This window comes from Muntiacus reevesi, chromosome 19 (assembly GCF_963930625.1).
Source record: "Muntiacus reevesi chromosome 19, mMunRee1.1, whole genome shotgun sequence".
In the NCBI taxonomy this organism is placed as follows: domain Eukaryota; kingdom Metazoa; phylum Chordata; class Mammalia; order Artiodactyla; family Cervidae; genus Muntiacus; species Muntiacus reevesi.
Genome location: NC_089267.1, coordinates 56,646,122 through 56,665,294, shown reverse-complemented (window position 1 = coordinate 56,665,294; position 19,173 = coordinate 56,646,122). Strand labels below are relative to the sequence as shown.

At 49.3% G+C, this 19,173-nt stretch overlaps 1 protein-coding gene across 7 annotated transcripts in view; it reads left to right on the top strand.

Moving 5' to 3' along the window:
* ANKRD6 (ankyrin repeat domain 6) overlaps positions 1-19,173 on the top strand; it is a 178,844-nt gene that overhangs the window by 109,253 nt on the left and 50,418 nt on the right. For 5 of the 7 annotated variants that reach the window (XM_065911669.1, XM_065911671.1, XM_065911667.1 and 2 more), the window contains exon 2: positions 9,864-10,126. In XM_065911669.1, the coding sequence (XP_065767741.1) occupies positions 10,007-10,126 (120 nt within the window). In that variant the 5' untranslated portion in view covers positions 9,864-10,006. The remainder of the gene's footprint in view (positions 1-9,863; positions 10,127-19,173) is intronic. The other 2 variants (XM_065911668.1, XM_065911665.1) reach the window with 1 other exon arrangement.

The following is a 19,173-nucleotide window of genomic DNA, read 5'->3' as shown; positions in this document are numbered from 1 at the left end:
GAAAGAAGAGATGAAGAGATAGTCCGCGGATGGTAGGAGCACGAGGAGAGAGTGGGTCGCGGAAGCTAGTGGAGGAGGAAGTGTGCTGAAGGAGAGATGGTAGCAGTGTCTAATGCAACAGAGAAATCATGTAACGTGAGAACTGAAGGTCACCCTTGCGCTTGGCAGCTATTCAATGTAAAACCAGCTGTTACCATGCAGATTATCGCAGCCCCGTCGGAAGGCACAACAGCAGTTTCTGGGCTTCCCAGGTGGCGCTAGTGGTGAAGAACCCGCCTGCAAATACAGGAGACTTAAGACACGCGGGTTCAGTCTCTGGGTTGAGAAGATCCCCTGGAGGAAAGCACGTGTTCTTGCCTGGAGAATCCCATGGACAGAGGAGCCTGGAGGGCTCCAGTCCGTAGGATCACGCAGAGTCGGACATGACTAAAGCAACTTAGCGTGCAGCACATCGGCTTCTGACACAACTACGCACTGTCCTACCGTATGATTCAGCAGGTGTCTTCCTTGGTATTTACCCAGATGAGAGGAAGACTTAGGTACACACAAAAATAGCATGTAGAGTTTTTAAATTGAAATATAGTTGACATATGTATCAGTATTGTGTTAGTTTTGGGTGAACTAAACAGTGATTTGACATTCACATGGCCTGTGAAATGGTCAGCACGATACATCTGGTAACCGTCTGTCCCCACACAAAACTGTTACAGTATCATCGATGGTATTCCTTACGCTGTGTTACATCCCTGCGGCTCATTTGCCCTTGGATGTTTATAGCAGCTTTATCCCTCATTGTGAAAACTTGAAAGCAGCCAAGATGTGTTTTAGTAGGTGAATAGATAAACTCTGGTACATCCATACAATGGAATATTATTCAGCACTTAAAAAAAAAAGAGTTATCAAGCCATGAAAAGAGAGGGAGGAACCTTAAACGCACATTACTAAGTGAAAAGAGCCAGCCTGGAAAGGTGACCTATTGTATGATTCCAACTCTACGACATTCTGGAAAAAGCAACACTTTAGAGACAGTAGAAGGATCAGTGGCTGTCAAGGGTTGAGGGGGAGGGAGGGGTGAATGGTGGAGCGCTAATCCAATGACGCTGTTGTGTGAGATACTCTCATGGTGGGTAAGTGTCATTGTACATTTGTGCAGACCCGAGGACCTGTACAGCCCAGGGTGAACGCTATACAAACCACGGGCTTTCATTAAGGAGTCAGTGTTGGCTCATCAGTTATAAGAAATGTACCACACTAGTGCAGGATGTGAGTAACAGGGGACGCTATGGTGAGCTCAAGGGCCAGAGTGTGGGTTAAGAGCTATAAGGAACCTCATTATGCTTTCTGTTCTGTTTCTCTATAAACCTAAAACTGCTCTAAAAAGTGAGTGTATTAACTAAAATTGAAAGAAAGAAGGAAATGCAAAAGAAATAAAAAAGCAAAGTAGAAGAGAAAGCTGTATACACAGTCTTGAAAGTGTAGCATGAACCCGTAATCATGACTAATCCAATTCTGTGTGTTTGAGTCCCAAGCTGTACACAGATCTGACCAGTCTCTCTTCTTACCGACATCGAGGGTTCCCATCACACATGCAAGTTACAGTCCAGTGTCTTTGGCGTGATGTGAAAATTTTTCCACAGCCTGACTTTGCAATGTCATCTGTGGTCTTTGCCTGTGTGTTGTAAGCTCCAGCTGCAGCGCATCTCTTTTTATATATGTGTATTTTTATTTTTATTTTGGCTGTGCCAGGCCTTAGCTGCAGCAGGTGGGGTCTTCAGTCTTTGATGTCTGCAGCGTGGGTGATGTAGTTCCTTGACCAGGGATTGAAGCCAGGCCCCCCCTGCATTGGGAGCGTGGAGTCTCAGCCACTGGACCCCTGGGGACGTCCTGAAGCAAGTCTCTTTGCTCCTCTTTCCTACACTCTCAGATGACTCTGCCTTCGCTCTTGCTGTTTCCTCTGCCCATGCCCTCCCCCACTTCTATTCCCCACAAAATCCTCTAGTCCTCCGAGACCCAGCTCAGCCATGACCTTCTCTGTGAGCACGTTCCTGACCTCCGTTCACCCCAGCACACCAAGCAAGGATGCTCTCTTGCTGGGTTTCCATAGTTCTTCGTGACTGTGTCTTCAATAAATGCTTCATACAGCACGGAATCAACAACCACAGCATCAGGGATGGTTTAGCAAGAAAACTGGGGGTAGAGAGAAGCCAGATCAAAGCAAGCTGGAGTAGGTAAGAGCTGACATATGGATGCATGGCAGGTGGACTGCTCTCTGAGGCTGGTTTTATTGTCATTTGGTATTGATTGTGTAGGGTCACCTTTAGCATTTGGGGTTTTACCCAACAGAGGTTGAGGACAGCGAGAAGAAAATTCTGGGGGTGGCTATGGTGCTGTCCGGCGCTGACACACACCCCTGTCTCTGGGGATGAGTAATTCTTAGGGTCCCAGGAGCTGTCCTCTATTTTGAGGAGGAAGAGAGAGGGAAGAACGAATCCACCCCCCATTTGTTATCTCTTGGAGGTTTTGCAGCCATAGCCTGCTTAATCTTTGGGGAAAGGAAAAAAGAAAAAGTCAACCCCCCAAAAAACAAAACAAAAAACTATTTGACTTAGTTGGCACTTCCTCTGTTTCTTGTGGGATCCACAGACTCCTGAAGACCAATTAATGCTTAGAAAAAGCAATTGATTATTAGCTTTTCTAGCATCTACTGAACAGACATTAAAGGCTAACTATGTTCCGGGAACTATGCCAGGCCCTGGAGAGACAAGATAAACAAAATAGGGTTTCTGCCTTCAAGGAGTTCAGTGTAACCAGGAAGACCAACCTTGAGCGCATGCCAGCAAATTACAGGGTGAGGGGAGCTCAGGTCTTAGTCACTAGGGCTGCCATCACAAGGTACTGTAGACTGGGTGGCTTCAATGGCAAGAATTTATTTCTTCGTAGTTCTGAAAGCTGGAAGCCCCTGATCAAAGTCCAGCAGAGTTTGGTTCTTATAAGGATCTTCCCGGCTTGCAGATGACTGCGTTTTTTTTACTGTCCTTACATGGCGTTTCCTGTGAGCATGGCTTGGAGGCAGGGGTGCAGGTGTGGAGAGAGAGTGAGCATAGAGGCTCTTTGGTGTCTCTCCTTATGAGGACACTACTCCTATCAGATCCAGGCCCTGCCCTGAGAACCTCATGTTAGCTTGCTTACGCCTGTGCTCAGCTGCTAAGTCGTGTCTGGCTCTTTACGACCCCCATGGACTGGAGCCCACCAGGCTCCTCTGCGCATGGGATTTTCCAGGCAAGAACACTGGAGTGGGTTGCCGTTTCCTTCTCCAGGGGAATCTTTGCTAACCCAGGGATTGAACCCATGTCTCCTGCGTCGCCTGCATGGGCAGGAGGATTCTTTACCACTGAGCCACCTGGGAAGTCCCGTTTGACCTTAATTACCTCCTGACGGCTCCATTTCCAAATACAGTCACACGGGTTAGGGCTTCGGTGCATGAATTTGGGGGTAACACAATTCAGCCCATAGCAGGGCTCACAGAAAACTGTAGGAGAACAGAGAAGCGCCTGATCATCTCGTCGCAGGGGAGGTGGAGCAGCAGAAGGCTTGCAAGTGGACGACGCTGCATCTGGATTGTGGGGCGTTTGCTACGTGATGTGAGCGCCCAGCCCCAAATTGGCAGCTCTGGTTATCTAGCAGCACCAGACAACCAAAGAGCAATTATCGTTGCCCTGTGTAAAAAGGAGAGGTTTCTACATCACGAGCCTCCTGTCAGTCACATCTTCATTCGGTGGTGTATCCTGGTACCGCCGGTAGTATTTTGACATTTGTCAGCAGCTTTTCTTGATGGTGGGTATGTCATAGGTTTCCTGAATAGTATCCAGATGTCACTCAACTTTCAGTGCACCAACCTCTCTATGCCTCCTGCGGAGGTGATTCTTTGAAAAATCCAGTAAATGTCAGATTCAGAAGAGAATAGTTACTGTATGTGAGCTGTTCTCAGGAAATCAGCTTAACTGTTCCTTAGCCGTGATGGGCTTGCCCAGGACGTGCATCTCCGCCCCTGCCTTTTGCAGACAGCACGTGTGAACAGCAGGCTCCTGAGCAACCGTGTTGTCCTGTCCTCGGCAGTGGCGCTGTGCTGAGGGTCCCTGACCCTGGAGGCGGTTTTCTCAGAAGGAAGTGTCCCAGGACCTCTGAGCAGATGAACCGCTCCTCACTTTATACTTCTGTCACATTCAGTTACGGCTCTCAGCTGGCCTCCGGCCTCAAGGCTGATCAGGGCCTGATGATGGGTTTCTTCAAAGTAGGGAGCGAGTTGCATGCATCTGTGTTCTAAGCTCATTGGTCCTCCAATAGCGGTTGGAGTGACCCAGCAGTGATCACTTTTGGCTAAACTAGTATAAAGGTCTTGCATTAAAAATAGGAATGTCATTCTACCAGCATTTGGTCTCCCCAGGGAATTCATTCTCGCTGCAGCACACCAGCCATGGTTGCTAGCTATTCTCCTGCCCTTGGTGTAAGCCGAATGCTGGCCAGAGCAGAATCGGCCCCCTGCCTGTAGGAGCTGCTACCCTCGGGGGAATGGGGGTCAGGGCTTTGGGCAGAAAGGTGTTCAGAGGGTTCATGCCAACAGTCATTTTCCCATCTCCAGGACCAACAATTCTGGCTTTAGAAATGAAGGGGAAAAAAATTAGTAATATTAGCACAAGTCAAACTCAAACCCCTCTTCGTTTCCCTGATTGCTCAAGTTGGGAAGTTGGCTTTCTGCTGCTTCAACAAGTGGTGTGGAAGACGCACCTGCGATGTGGAGGGCCACTGACAGCCCTTGAAAGAGCTCCCTGTCTTCTCTGCCCCCTTTTCCTGCAGAGGCTCTGATCAGAGGAGGATTTGAGACAAACTATCAGTTCACAAACACTGGGAACAGTTTCTCAGCAGCCCCTGTCTCCTATGCTGCTGCAGTCCCTTGTTGGAACCCTCTGCCTACAGGGCTGGGTTGGGAGAGTGGGTCTCTGCCGTTCCCGCAAAGCGAACATTTCCCTAACTGCTGTCCTAAAGGCAGTTCCGTACAGATTTCAACTATTCTTGCATCCTCTCTCCTTCACAACCTGTGCATTCATCTCTGAATGCTGCTGAAAGAATGCAGACTTCGTTTCTCTGTCGTCTGAACATCATTGACAAGCATTCCGCCCATCTGTGAATTATCCCCTGACTCTTTGATCAGAGCAGTGTTACAGGTCCTCTGCTGGCAGGAGGGAGCATCCACAAAATCTGAAGACCCAGGACTTTCAGAAGCTGTGCCGGGCAGACTAGAAAACCACGAAACACTGCGTGCTGGATGGATGTCCTAGTCTGCTTTTCGATGTGATCTGGTCGGTGTTGGCTGAGGAAGCTCAAGGGGAAAAGGCAGCGGGCATTGTAACGTAAATCACTGCGGACCCTTGGGCGTTACAGTGCTAGGAAGCTAATGATCTCCAGGAAAGAACTGACCGTGATTTTTTGCAGCAACAGAACACGATGTAGAACGGGGAGGACAGACCCCCCAGATGTGAGTACAATCTCTCCTCAACATAGGTTTGGACCAGTAGGAGCAAAGAGACTTGTCTTAACTGACGGTGCTCCCTATCCAGGGTGCCTGTGGACCATCTCTGGGTGGGCTGTGCGTAATGCCTGGCTGGGACTGTTGTGTGCAGATTTCTTCTAAAATATTCTTGCCTTGTTAGGAGACTGAATGCAGTGGCTTTGAGATATCGGTACCAGGGGACCTTGTTATAAATCTTCAAGAAAACCCCATAGACCTTTTGCTATAAAAAGAAAACGGGTCACATCACAGACCAAGCAGCTCTGTGGCCCCCTGGCATTTGATGAGAGACAAAAGCAGTGGCGAATTGGAAAGTAGTAGAAAATGGGGCAGTGGGCCGGGAGGAAGGAGAGAAACCTCAGGAAGCTAAACTCCTTTCTCAGTTCATGATGCTCATTGCATATTTATGACCGTGCATTTATTTCCTTTCTGCTTAAAGAACTGGCAGCTTGTTTGCATTTAAGGTTTTTCTCCTGTGAAAAACGCTGTGAAAGTGACAAAGAGGGATGTGATTGATAGACTTGGGGCAGAAATGCCTCACCGCCACAGTAGTGGGAAGTGTCTTGGATAATAGCTGGTCTATTTGGGAGCGAAAGCTCACGTTTAATGAGGGAATGGGGCTCTGCAGCCTGGGTACCCAACAGGTAGGCAGCAACTCTTTGATTTGCAGACTGCTCACCATCCCTCTCTATTCCTCTGCCCTCCCTACTCACTACTGGGGGCCCAGCATCCTCCTTGCCCCTCTTGCCAGCCCATTCCCTTCCGCCTGGTCTGATTTGTCAGTTCAGAGGTGTCAGAGGAAAGGAGAGTATCCCCTCTGCAGAAGCATGGGGATCATTGTTCTGGAAGAGAGGTCCGGATACCGAAGATGTCGGGCGATGATCATGAGAGAGGTGGAGAGGAAAATGAGCCCAGGGTGGAAGCCACAAAGGAAGACTCAGCCACTTTGCTCCCTCCCTCCGCCCCCCTCTGCTGTGTGTCGATGAACATGCAGGTGAATGGTGGAGGTCTTTTCAGTGAGGCGATTGCTGGATTTAAACTGAGTGTGAACTTGAGATCCCCAAGGTATGTGGGTGCATCCCTGTGGGATACGGGGACTGTGCTGACAGCACGGTAGGAACCAGGAACCTGGAATTCTGTTCCTGCTTTTGCAGGCAGTTTTCTGTGCCCCTCTGGTGGTGGTGGGCGGGGATCCAAAATCCCACGAGACACCGGTCCTAGAGGCACCCTCAGCCTAGGCAGGCTGTGCGTTGGCTGTGGTGGAGGGGCTGGGTAGGGGTGGGGGCATTTCATTCTTAAGTAGCTGCCACTGAAATTTTTGTTTTTAGTAAATGACATTTCTACTTGGCCAACATTTTCTCAGGAATGTAGTGTCTCTCCCTCTTAAAGAGAAAAACGAAGAGTAGTGTGTGCTGGATTTGTAAAGCGCTGTTCACCAAAGGTGATCACGGGCTGTCTCAGTAGCTTGCAGCCATGGCAGTCAGGGTCCCTCAGCTTTTGTCTCTGTCTGCGAGGCAGAATTTATTGCATGGGACAGGAGGGAGGGGGGCAGCGGCCGTTAGCAGAGACAGGCCCGCTGACCCGTGCTTCCGTTGCTGGGGAGACGGGACGGCACTGCTGGCCTGCAGCTCGTAACCTCAGCTGATGGCCTGCAAGGAGATCTCTGTCCACAGGAGTTACTAGCTGTGGAGTGAATGGTGACATTGTAGCCATGATGATAATGTTTGCATGAACTGGGAATTGTACCCGAGACTCTCGAATGCTCTCACAGGAAAGGTTTGGGAAGGTGGGGGTGGCCTCGCAGGTCGTGTGCACAGAAATAACAAGTGAGTCAATGAAGAAGAATGTGGCTGTGGAAGCAAGGGCATTTAGGAAGCCAGGGCTAATTTTCTGCATTTTCATGTCACTGGGCCCTGGAGTGCTTCCGCAGGGTTGGGCAGACAGATCAGAAGCTCCATGTAATTGGTGTGAAGGTAACATGCTTTACCTGAATAAAGAGAGAGAGCGTGCAGTATCCTGGGTTGAAAAAAGCCACTAAAAGCACTCCCAGACAGGGCGGCGTTCTGGGAAACATGAAGCCCAAACTTCAGTCTTTCAGGCCCACCCGGGGAATTTCCAAAGGCTTTTCCAGCTCCATTTCTGTTTTTCATCTCAGCTTCATTCTTTCATTGGCTTATTCATTCATCAAAGATTTCAGCTTCCTCCCAGCGATTTCTGACCGCGGCTGAGGGAAGGAGTCTCCTGCTTGTACCTTCTCGAGGTTTGTTGCGCTTCTGATGAGCCTGGTGATCAGAACAGCATGGGTTTGTGAGGCTTCCTTCTGCCTCTTTCCATGTTTTTTTTTTTTTTTTTCTTTTTGTGCCTTGCTTCGTGGCTTGTGGGATCTTAGTTCCCAGACCAGCCCTTGAAAGTGAAAGCATAGAGTCCTGACCATTAGACCACAAGGAAACTCCTTTTCCTTGCTGTTCTTTGCCCACACTTTGGACAACAGATGGATGATGGAAATTTGGTCATTTGCAAGCTGAGCAGGGGCTTCCCATGTGGCGCTAGTGGTAAAGAACCTGCTTGCCAATGCAGGAGATATAAGAGATTCAGGTTCGATCCCTGGATTAGGAAGATCCCCTGGAGGAGGGCATGGCAGCTCACTCCAGTATTCTTGCCTGGAGAATCCCCACGGACAGAGGAGCCTGGCGGGCTAGAGTCCATGGGGTCGTAAAGAGCCGGACATGACTGGAGTGACAGCACAACCCAAGCTGAGCAGGGATGAGAATAGCCTTTCTGAAGTTGTACGATTCACACTTGACCGATGATTTCACATAATAAAATACTGTCTTTGGTCCCCACGGTCCTGTTGTTCTCCCGGCCACCTGGAGTGGTTGGTGACATGGCCCACCTGGATGTCAAGGTGGAGGAGAATCAGAGCCAATTCCTTACTCCAGAGATTGAGAGGAGCGTGGGGTTTGCCTGGAAACCACTGTAAAGAACATCTGTACCTTCTGGGTCTTCAAAATTAGAATGTGTGGTAGGGCCTTATGCCAAAGTAGTTTCTTTCCATAGCCCATGTTGGTGATTTTGAGAAGTACCTTTGAAGGCAGAAGGAGGCCCATACTTTCTGCTGTTCTGGTCGGAGTGGGTCACAGAGTCTTAAGCATTCCTTTGGCCCCCAAACCCTCACCTTTGGCGTAACACCAGTGGTTTTGGTTTGCTCTGACGGTGGCCCAGGGCTCCCAGGAGGAGCCAGTCTTTAACATTCTGTTCATTTGGCATTTGGTGGAAAGATGGGTTTCAGTTTACCGCTCATACTACCCCCAGATGAGAGCTGTGAGCGCACAAACCTGTGGGCGGTTTGTGTTGGCACAGCCCCTCCCTAGAGTAACTGTGCATGCTGAGTCACTTCAGTCGTGTCCGACTCTTTGTGACCCCAGGGACTGTAGCCCACCAGGCTTGTCTGTCCGTGGGATTCTCCAGGCAAGAATACTGGAGTGGGTTGCCATGCTGTCCTCCCGGGGACCGTCCCAGCCCAGGGATCGAACCTGAATCTCTTCTGTCTCCTGCGTTGGCAAACAGGTTCTTTACCACTGGCGCCCCCTGGGAAGCCCCAGTGGTAACTGTAGCATCCGTTTATTGCAGCAGTTATTGGCCAGGGGATGGCCCGGGCCTGCTTCCAGCTCTCCAACGGTTCCAGAATTCAGGAACATGCCCTCTGAACAGTGAGAAAAGCATGAATATAGAGAATGGCAGGAAACGCTGGGAGGGAGTCCATGGAAATAGTCCTGTCCTCAGGGTCTCTGTGGGCTGTGGTCCATGGGCCCCCAGCCGGCCAGGGGAATGGGCATGCTGGCCTTGGTGAAGCCACAGAGCGCAGTCCAGAGGACGCTTTGTGGTCACCTCAGCGTAGTTACCTGCCGAGGGGGAGCCTGGAAACCAGGCTCCGCTCAGGGGATTTCACCGGGTCTCTGAGCCCCTCTGTTATCTGCAGGGCAGACCTTGCAGTTCCAGCCGTGGTGGTCGGGAGGCGGTGGGGGGTGGGGTGTGGGGTGAGGGGTGGGAGGTGGGGGTGAGGGGTGAGGGATGGGGGTGAGGTTTGGGCTGGGCTGGGCTGGTTCAGCACCCTCTTCGCCTTCCACTTGCAAGGTCAGGGTTTGCTCTGCAGGGGGTGCTTCCCGAGTGCCCGTCTCCCCCAGTTCCCCTCCCCAGCCGCGAGCAATCAACAGACTCCCTAAAACCAGGGCGGAGAGATGCGGCCTGTCCTAGGCACTGAGTGGCGCTGATGGCGGCTTCGTTCTGTAACCCCCAGGTCCCGAAGATGGCATAGTGACGAAGTCTCCTTCCGGCGGTCAGAGCGCCTTTACCCGAGGGTGCCTGCCGGGGCCGTGATGCCGCGTTGAGCCGAAGGGACTTGTCCACCACTTCCCCGAGAGCGTCTTTCTCTCCTAATTCATGAGCCAGCAGGATGCGGTCGCCGCGCTTTCTGAACGCCTGCTCATAGCTGCGTACAAAGGCCAGACGGAGAATGTGGTTCAGCTCATCAACAAGGGCGCCAAGGTAGCGGTTACCAAGGTAACGAGAGAGGAAACGCTTCAGCCATTCCCTGGGGGAGAGCCCGCGTCTTAACCATGGTCCGTAAAAGGGATGTGTTTGGTTCACAGTCTTCAAAGAGCTGGCTCCCCCGCCCCCACCTCCCCCAGTGATGGAGGTTTGGGGAGAAGGAAGAAGGATTAAAAATGCTTTCCTTGCTGTCTTTCAAATGCAGTCACTTGTAATTAGCATTTGACCCTCTTTAAAACCACAGCAGTCCGTGGGGTCGCAGAGTCAGATGTGACAGTGGGCACACACAGCGCGGAATCACAGAGTGGCCTTTTCCCACTGCTTTAGCCAGATAGATGAGCGATCTCTCTGGAGAAGCTGTGGCACAAAAACTGGCTGTGTAGAGTGCTTACGTGGGAATCACGTTAAGCCTCGTGGGGAGGTTTGTGGGCGGGTCAGCCACTCCAGCCTACGGAACCTTGTTGCTCCCGTCTGAACAATGATGGGCTTGGGCCAGGGGACCCTCAGCCTCTTTGGACTGCTTTCACTCAGGGCAGTGAGATGTGTAGCATGCTTTGGAGGGCATCCTGACCCCTCACCAACAGATGACACACAGGGGCAGCTTTTTTAGCAAAACTGAGGTCAGGCCGACTCTGCCTAGACAGGTGCAAATCCATGGACGACATAACACCGATGGCAAAACTTAGTATTGCTCCGACCGCTGTATAGAGCCTCTTAGAAGAGGTTCTCTTTGCACCCCCACTTTAGCGATGAGGAAACTGAGGCACAGAAGGATTGTACTAACTTCAAGGCCCGGGGCCCCCACCTGCTGATTGGCAGAACCGCAACTCAGACCCCGTCATGGCTCCAAAACCCCCCTGACTCCAGACCGCCCAGAGAGAGCCCTGGAGAGAGGCAGAGTTTCGTTTTTCAGTCATGTCTGTTCACCTCTGACCTCCTGTGGCAAGGATCAGTCAGCTGGCATTTTCAGATACTCGCGGGCATTCCCTGTATTTCCTGCTTCTGACCTGTGCTTTCTCCAGCACCACCAGGCAGGTGACCCAGCTCCGAGGCTGTCTCTCTGAAGACAGCGTCAGATCTCACAGGCTGCGGGCTCAGTCCCACGGGGCACCCCGCCCTCACACCAGCCCCTGACACCGGCTGCAAGGCCAGGTGGGCTTCTGCGCTTCTGACTGACTGGCTAGAAATCAGAGGCTTCCATGACCCTCCTTGGGTCGAATTAATTACTAAAGCAGCTCACAGACATCAGGAAAACATTTTACTTACTAGACTCCCAGTTTATCATAAAAAGGTGCAACCCAGGAACAGCCGGATGGAAGAGCTGCAGAGGGCAAGGTGTGGGGAGAGGGCGCTGGCTTCCTGCCCCTTTAAGCGCCCCATCCTCTCAGCAGCTCTGTGTCCACCAGCCCAGGCAATCCCTGACCTCTGCCCTTTGGGTGTTTACGGAGGCTTCATTACATAGACGTTGACTAAATCACTCGCATTGATGACTGACCACCGCCAGCCTCTTTCGCCTTCCTGGACGTTAGTTCAGTCGCTCAGTCGTGTCCAACTCTTTGCAACCCCATGGACTGCAGCACGCCAGGCCTCCCTGTCCATCACCAACTCCTGGAGCTTGTTCAAATTCATGTCCATCGAGTCGGTGATGCCATCCAACCATCTTATCCTCTGTCATCCCCTTCTCCTCCTGCCTTCAATCTTTCCCAGCATCAGGGTCTTTTCCAATGAGTCAGTTCTTCCCATCAGGTAACCAAAGCATTGGAGCTTCAGCTTCAGTATCAGTCCTTCCAGTTTCCTTTAGGAGGGACTGGTTGGATCTCCTTGCAGTCCAAGGGACTCTCAAGAGTCTTCTCTAATGCCACAATTCAAAAGCATCAATTCTTTGGCGCTCAGCTTTCTTTATAGTCCAGCTCTCACATCCATACATGACTACTGGAAAAACCATAGCTTTGACTAGACGGACCTTTGTTGGCAAAGTAATGTCTCTGCTTTTTAATATGCTATCTAGGTTGGTCATAGCTTTTCTTCCAAGGAGCAAGCCTCTTTTAATTTCATGGCTGCAGTCACCATCTGCAGTGATTTTGGAGCCCAAGAAAATAAAAGTCTGTTACTGTTTCCATTGTTTTCCCATCTGTTTGCCATGAAGTGATGGGACCAGATGCCATGATCTTAGTTTTCTGAATGTTAAGCTTTAAGCCAGCTTTTTCACTCTCCTCTTTCAGTTTCATCAAGAAGCTCTTTAGTTCTTCTTCGCTTTCTGCCATAAGGGTGGCATCATCTGCGTATCTGAGGTTATTGATATTTATCCCAGAAATCTTGATTCTGGTTTGTGTTTCATCCAGCCTGGCATTTCGCATGATATACTCTGCATATAAGTTAAATAAGCAGGGTGACAATATACAGCCTTGACGTCCTCCTTTCCCGATTTGGGACCAGTCTGTTGTTCCATGTCCAGTTCTAACTGTTGCTTCTTGACCCGCATACACATTTCTCAGAAGGCAGGTAAGGTGATCTGGTATTCCCATCTCTTGAAGAATTTTCCGCAGTTTGTTGTGATCCACAGTCAAAGGCTTTGGTGTAGTCAATAAAGCAGAAGTAGATGTTTTTCTGGAACTCTCTTGCTTTTTCGATGGTCCAGCGGATGTTGGCAATTTGACCTCTGGAGGTCAGGAAAGTGCAACTGAACGTCCCAACCTGCAGTGACTGCTGGTTCCTCTGGCAACCCATCCTTAGGGCTTCCCACCGCTCCACGCTGTCGTGCCTGACTCTCTGCGACCCTGTGGACTGTGGTCACCAGGCTCCTCTGCCCCTGGGATTTTCCAGGCAAAATACTGGAGTGAGTTGCCATTTTCTACCGCAGAGGATCTTCCCAGCTCAGGGATCAAAGCTGCGTCTCCTGCATTGGCAGGCCGATTCTTCACCACTGCACCACCTGGGAAGCCCAGGGTTTTTCATAAGTTATCGTGTTAACATCAATTCAGGTGTGGTTGAGAGGGATTTATTATGAATAGCACACTCCTTTCACATTTATGACTCTGGAGCTATTTCAGGAACTGGCAGAAGACCAACTATAAGAATAAAAGATGCTCCCATTGCTCTCATTACTCAGGAAATTTCAAGGAGCTGTATGGAGCTGTAAGCCGAGAATGGAGACTAAGAGCAAATATATATTTCTTATTATAAGTCACAATCACAACGCTGGTCTCTACAGAGAGAAAATCTTTGGCTGCTGAAAGGTCTCCCATTGGCCTAGCAGCACTCTGACCTAGGTGGTGGCCGGTTGTGTGGAATCCAGGGTGAACCTTCACTCAGGCCCCAGCCTGGTCGCCCCACAGCTCTTCAGGCCCCAGGCCGTCACACATGGGAGAAAGTGCAAGAACTCTGTAGTTAGCGCACATGTGCACACATTTTAGCTTTGCTCTGTTTGCTAATTGTGCAAGTTGCTTACCTCCTTTGAGCCTCAATTTTCTTATCTGTAAAATGGGTATAAAAATACCAACTTTTCAGAATTATTTTAATGGTAACTTATTAAAGCTCTTAAAACATAGTCTGCGATTTCTTTTTTAAAAATTAAAAAGATTTTTTTGTTTATTTGGCTGTGCCAGGCCTTAGTTGTGGCATTTGGGATCTTTAGTTGTGGCACATGGGATCACGTTCCCTGACCGGGGATGGAACCCAGACCCCTAGACCGGGAGCTCAGAGGCTTAGCCACTGAACCTCCAGGGAAGTCCCTGCAAGTTCTCTTTTTTAAACAGATTTCTTTTGCTCTTTAAAAAGCAGCGTTATTGAAGTATAACTTGCATGCCAAAAAATTTACCCATTATAAGTGTGAAATTCAATAATTTTTAATGTATTTGCAGAGTTGTGCAGACATCACCGTGTTCCAGGGTTTTTAAATTTTTATTTATTTTTGGCTGTGCTGGGTCTTCCCTGCTTTGCTTGGGCTTTTCCTGGTTGCGGTGAGTTCGGCCGTTCTCTAGTTGTGCAGCTCTCCCTCCCGGCCCCACCTCCCCGGGGTTCGCTGCAAAGTGGATGGGCAGGAAACAGCAGGTGGCAATGTGGGGGGCACAATATGGAGGGTAAGGAAGAAAGTGAGGGAGCAAGGGGAAAAAAACGAACTAGAGACCCTATGCAAACTTCACAATATCATGTGTATCTAATTTATATTAAATGTTACATTTGCATATATGTTTGTGCACAAAGAACTTAGGAAAGAGTTGCCTTTATATTGACCAGTTACATCCATTGATAAATGAAAAAGGCAAGTATTGAAGTAGTAAGTGAGAGGTATAGTCTGATGCATTTTGGTTGAAACACAAATCCACTGCTCTCTGCAAAGGTGCTTGTGTTTGTGTGAGCGTGGAGGAGACCTGTGCGGGAGCACAAGACGGTTGATGCTGGTTCCCTGGCAGATGGGAGGATGAGCTTCGCTTCTAAAGATGTTTCCACTGTAGTGTTCTGCTTATTAAAACAAGCATCTATCACTTTAGGACTTTGTGAAACATGAAATCAAGTTTAGAAATAGTGTTGAGCGCCTGTGCCACACTGGACCAGTGCTGTGTATTTAGCACCGCATTGAAATTCTCACAGCTCAGAAAGCCTGCTCTCTTATCTGTGCAGTACTTATAAGGAAAGGGGGTATTGAGCAGGAAGCTGCTCGAGCAATTAAATTCCTTCCCTGGTGGCTCAGAAGTAAAGAATCTGCCCGCAATGCAGGAGACCAGTGTTCAATCCCAGGTTGGGAAGATCCCCTGGAGGAGGGCATGGCAACCCACTCCAGTGGTGCTGCCTGGAGGATTCCATGGACAGAGGAGCCTGGTGGGCTATAGCCCATGGGGTTGCAAAGGGTTGGACTGAGCAGAGAAACCAACCCACCTGGGCGGGAACCAGCCGGCCTGGCTCTGAGGCCCGCACTTGGCACAGCACCTGAGCTGTTCCTTCAGCACCAGCGCAGGGACCCCCCACCAGCTGCTTGTCCCCATCAGGGCTCACAGGGAGAGAGGCCATCATGTGGGAGGGACTTTTGCCAATGGGACCTCTCTCTCCCCAGCCCCAGGACCACACTTACGCCATTGCCAGGGTTTTTAAGCGACTTCAGAAATTCCTGGCCCAGGAAATGTAGTGCAGAGGGTGTGAACGTGGACCTAGGAGCCAGACTCGCCTGGGTTCAAACGCGAGCATATTTACAGGCTCTGGGATCTTGATCCCTTTGTGATTCACATCGTCACCGCTAAAATGAGGGTGAAGTAATACTGGCTACCTCATGCGGTTGTTTCCACACTAACTGAATCGATACACGCAAGGGACTTAGAACGGCACTTGGCATGTGGCACGAACTGAATGTGGTCGCTGTTATGAGGTGGTCCTGATGAGGCAACAGCAGCATCTTATGGTCTGAGAGTCAGGGTCTGAGCAGCAGGCGGAGAGCCCTGAGCAGAGCACGCAGGCCGGTCAGCGTCCTCATCTGAAAAGGGAGGCTAACCCCCACCTTGCGGGGTTGCTGTGAGGGTTAAATGGGACGACAGCTGTGCGGCGCAGTGTCCGGCATCGAGTGAAGAGAGAACTCTGCTCCCGTCTTGCCTGTCTGCCTGCAGTGAGGACTTGCCAGGTCTCCACAATTGGCAAGAGCCAGTTCCTTAAAGTAGACCTCTCCCCATCCAGCCTGCTGAATTGATGAACATGTTGGGGAATGCTATTCAGCAACAGGAAGGACTGAGCTGCCGGCAGAGGAAAGAGCATGAATGAATCTCAAAGCCACATGCATTTGAAGCCAGACACAAAGGCCACGTGCGATGTGACTCCCTCTGTTCAACTTTCTTGTTGTTCTTCAGTTGCTAACTCGTGTCCAGCTCTTGGGACCCCATGGACTGCAACATGCCAGGCTCCCCTGTCCTTCACTGCCTCCCAGAGTTTGCTCAAACTCATGTCTATTGAGTTGTTGATGCTGTCTATCTAATTCTGTCTTAACATGCTATCTAACCATTGACTTTTTCAGTTCAGTTCAGTTCAGTCACTTAGTCATGTCCAACTCTTTGCGACCCCATGGACTGCAGCACACCAGGCTTCCCTGTCCATCACCAACTCCCAGAGCTGGCTCAAACTCATGTCCATGGAGTCTGTGATGCCATCCAACTGTCTCATCCTCTGTTGTCCCCTTCTCCTCCTGCCTTCAATCTTTCCCAGCATCAGGGTCTTTTTCAGTGAGTTGGCTCTTTGCATCAGGTGGCCAAAGTATTGGAGCTTCAGCTTCAGCATCAGTCCTTCCAGTGAACATTCAGGGCTGATTTCCTTTAGGACTGACTGGTTGGATCTCCTTGCAGTCCAAGGGACTCTCAAGAGTCTTCTCCAACACCACAGTTCAAAAGCATCAATTCTTTGGTGCTCAGCTTTCTTTATGGTCCATGTACATCTGCACATGACTACTGGAAAAACCATGGCTTTGACTAGATAGACCTTTGTCAGTAATGTCTCTGCTTTTTAATATGCTGTCTAGGTTGGTCATAGCTTTTCTTCCAAGGAGAAAGCGTCTTTTAATTTCTTGGCTGCAGTCACCATCTGCAGTGATTTTGGAGCCCAAGAAAATAAAAGTATGTCACTGTTTCCATTGTTTTCCCATCTATTTGCCATGAAGTGATGGAACTAGATGCCATGATCTTCATTTTTTGAATGTTGAGTTTTAAGCCAGCTTTTTCACTCTTCTCTTTCACTTTTATCAAGAGGCTCTTTAGTTCCTCTTCACTTTCTGCCATAAGGGTGGTGTCATCTGCATATGTAAGGTTATTGCTCTTTCTCCCTGAAGAATCAAAATTGTAGGGACAGAAAATAGATGAGTGATTGCTAGGAACCAGGGATGGTGGGAAGGGAAGGAAAAAAAAAGCGAGTGGAATTTTGGGAAGGAAACTAAATTCTCCATTTTGCTTACACTAGTGATTTTGCTGGAGAAGGCAATGGCACCCCACTCCAGTACTCTTGCCTGGAGAATCCCATGGACGGGGGAGCCTGGTGGGCTGCAGTCCATGGGGTCGCTACGAGTCAGACACGACTGAGCGACTTCACTTTCACTTTTCACTTTTATGCATTGGGGAAGGAAATGGCAACCCACTCCAGTGTTCTTGCCTGGAGAATCCCAGGGACGGGAGAGCCTGGTGGGCTGCCGTCTATGGGGTCGCACAGAGTCGGACACGACTGAAGCGACTTAGCAGCAGCAGCAGTGATTTTGTATGATTCTATACATTGATCTAAACACATCAAACTGAATAACTAAAAAGGATGAATTTTATTGAATGTTAATTATGCCTTGATTAAAAAAATAGCTGTTCTAAATATAATCATTATTATGTAAGGAAATAAACATAAAGGGATTTAATATCATTTGTTGGAGGGGGGAAATTTCCCCACATCCTCCCCCCTAAATTTTTTGGTTTGTTGTAATAATTAAATTGACACAAGACACAGTAACAGAAAGAAAAATCACTTGATTCACACACACAGAGTGTCGTAGAAATGGGCCACCCCGACCCACCTGCCCCAAGGTGACCAAAGCAGTTTGTTTATGTGTCCTGTTGAGACAAAGAAACAATCACCTGTGAAGGTTTAGCAAAACAAAGGGGCTTGTGCTTGGAGTAGTAGACTCATGAAGAAGCTTTCTTTTACTAAAGCTTCCTTAGTCTAGAATTCTGTAGCTCTGTTGGTAAGGATGCTTTTTGTCCTCCTGGTTTATAGGGAGGATTTCTTCATGTAGATTTATTTCTGGCTTGCAGAGGGAAAGAGCGGGGGCTAGCGTGTCTTTTAACGATATTTTCCCCCACCAGCCGTTTCTCAAGTAGCTTTAATTTAAAATAATCAGTGTGCATTGAGCATACTTTGGGCAGCCTGTTCCGGGCCTTGACAGGTTCATAGGTTTGTGGCTCCTGGGGAGGTTTCACATTAGGGCTCCCATTACTAGTGAACAACTATCCTCCAATAAATATAAACTTTAAACTTTTAAAAAGAGAGCTGCAAAGGGTTTAAGTTTAGTAACCTTCCCAAGCATGACACTTGACCGTGTCTGTCGAAATTAAGACATGCAGGCTGGTCGCTACGTTCTGGCAGCCTGTCCCAAGAAAAGGCTCGAGCTGATGGATGATATACCTTCACAGCCTCAAGAAACGCAGCCGGAGCAGTGAAAACCAAGGATCTTTTTTGCTGTTTGTTCCTTTGCTTTGGTCTTGAATCTGTGGGAGTGTGTTTAATATTGGACTTACTGGAATGAGGGCCTGTTGGTCTGTGGTCCTTTCCTAAAAGCTGCCAGTCCCCAAGAGGCAGGCAATGGGAGAAGCCGACGCTTACAAGGCCCTTGGTTAGGTGAGGGTGTCCACTTGGGAGACTGCGTTGTCTGTCACAGGCTTCTTCCAGAAGACTCCATATACTGTTTTAAAAGATAGAGAAAACTTTTTTATTTTTTAGTTTTTTGGCTGAGCTGCACAGCCTGTGGGGTCTTAGTTCCCTGAGCAGGGATTGAACCCTGACCTGCTGCTGTAGAAGATCGAAGTCTTAGCTACTGAACTTCCAGGGAATTCCCTAAAAAATTAAATATTTTGAACACCCACCTGGCTCTAAAACAGAAGGTGTGAAATGTTGAGAAGTCTTTCTCCCACACTGTCTCCCAGCCGCTCAGGGCCTCCTGTTCTGAAGGCAACTGTGATGTCCGTTTATTACATTTTTTCCCTGAGATATCTCATGTGTATCTGTGTAGATGGATGTATCTCTATGTGTATCTCCATGAGTTGTTTCTGGACAAATGGTAGGATACTCTATATATCCTCCTTCCCTTTGCTTTTTCCTTTTTTTTAAATATTAGTTTATTATTGGCTGTGCTGGGTCTTAGTGGTGGCACGCAGTATCTCTGATCTTCATTGCGCCGTGCGGGGTCTTTTAGTTGTGGCGTGCGGGATCTAGTTCCCTGACCAGGGATCAAACCTGGGCACTCTGCGCTGGGAGCCCAGAGTCTTAGCCACTGGCCCACCAGGGAAGTCCCTCCCGTTGCCTTCTTCAGTGACCTGTAATTGGCTTCACCTGTC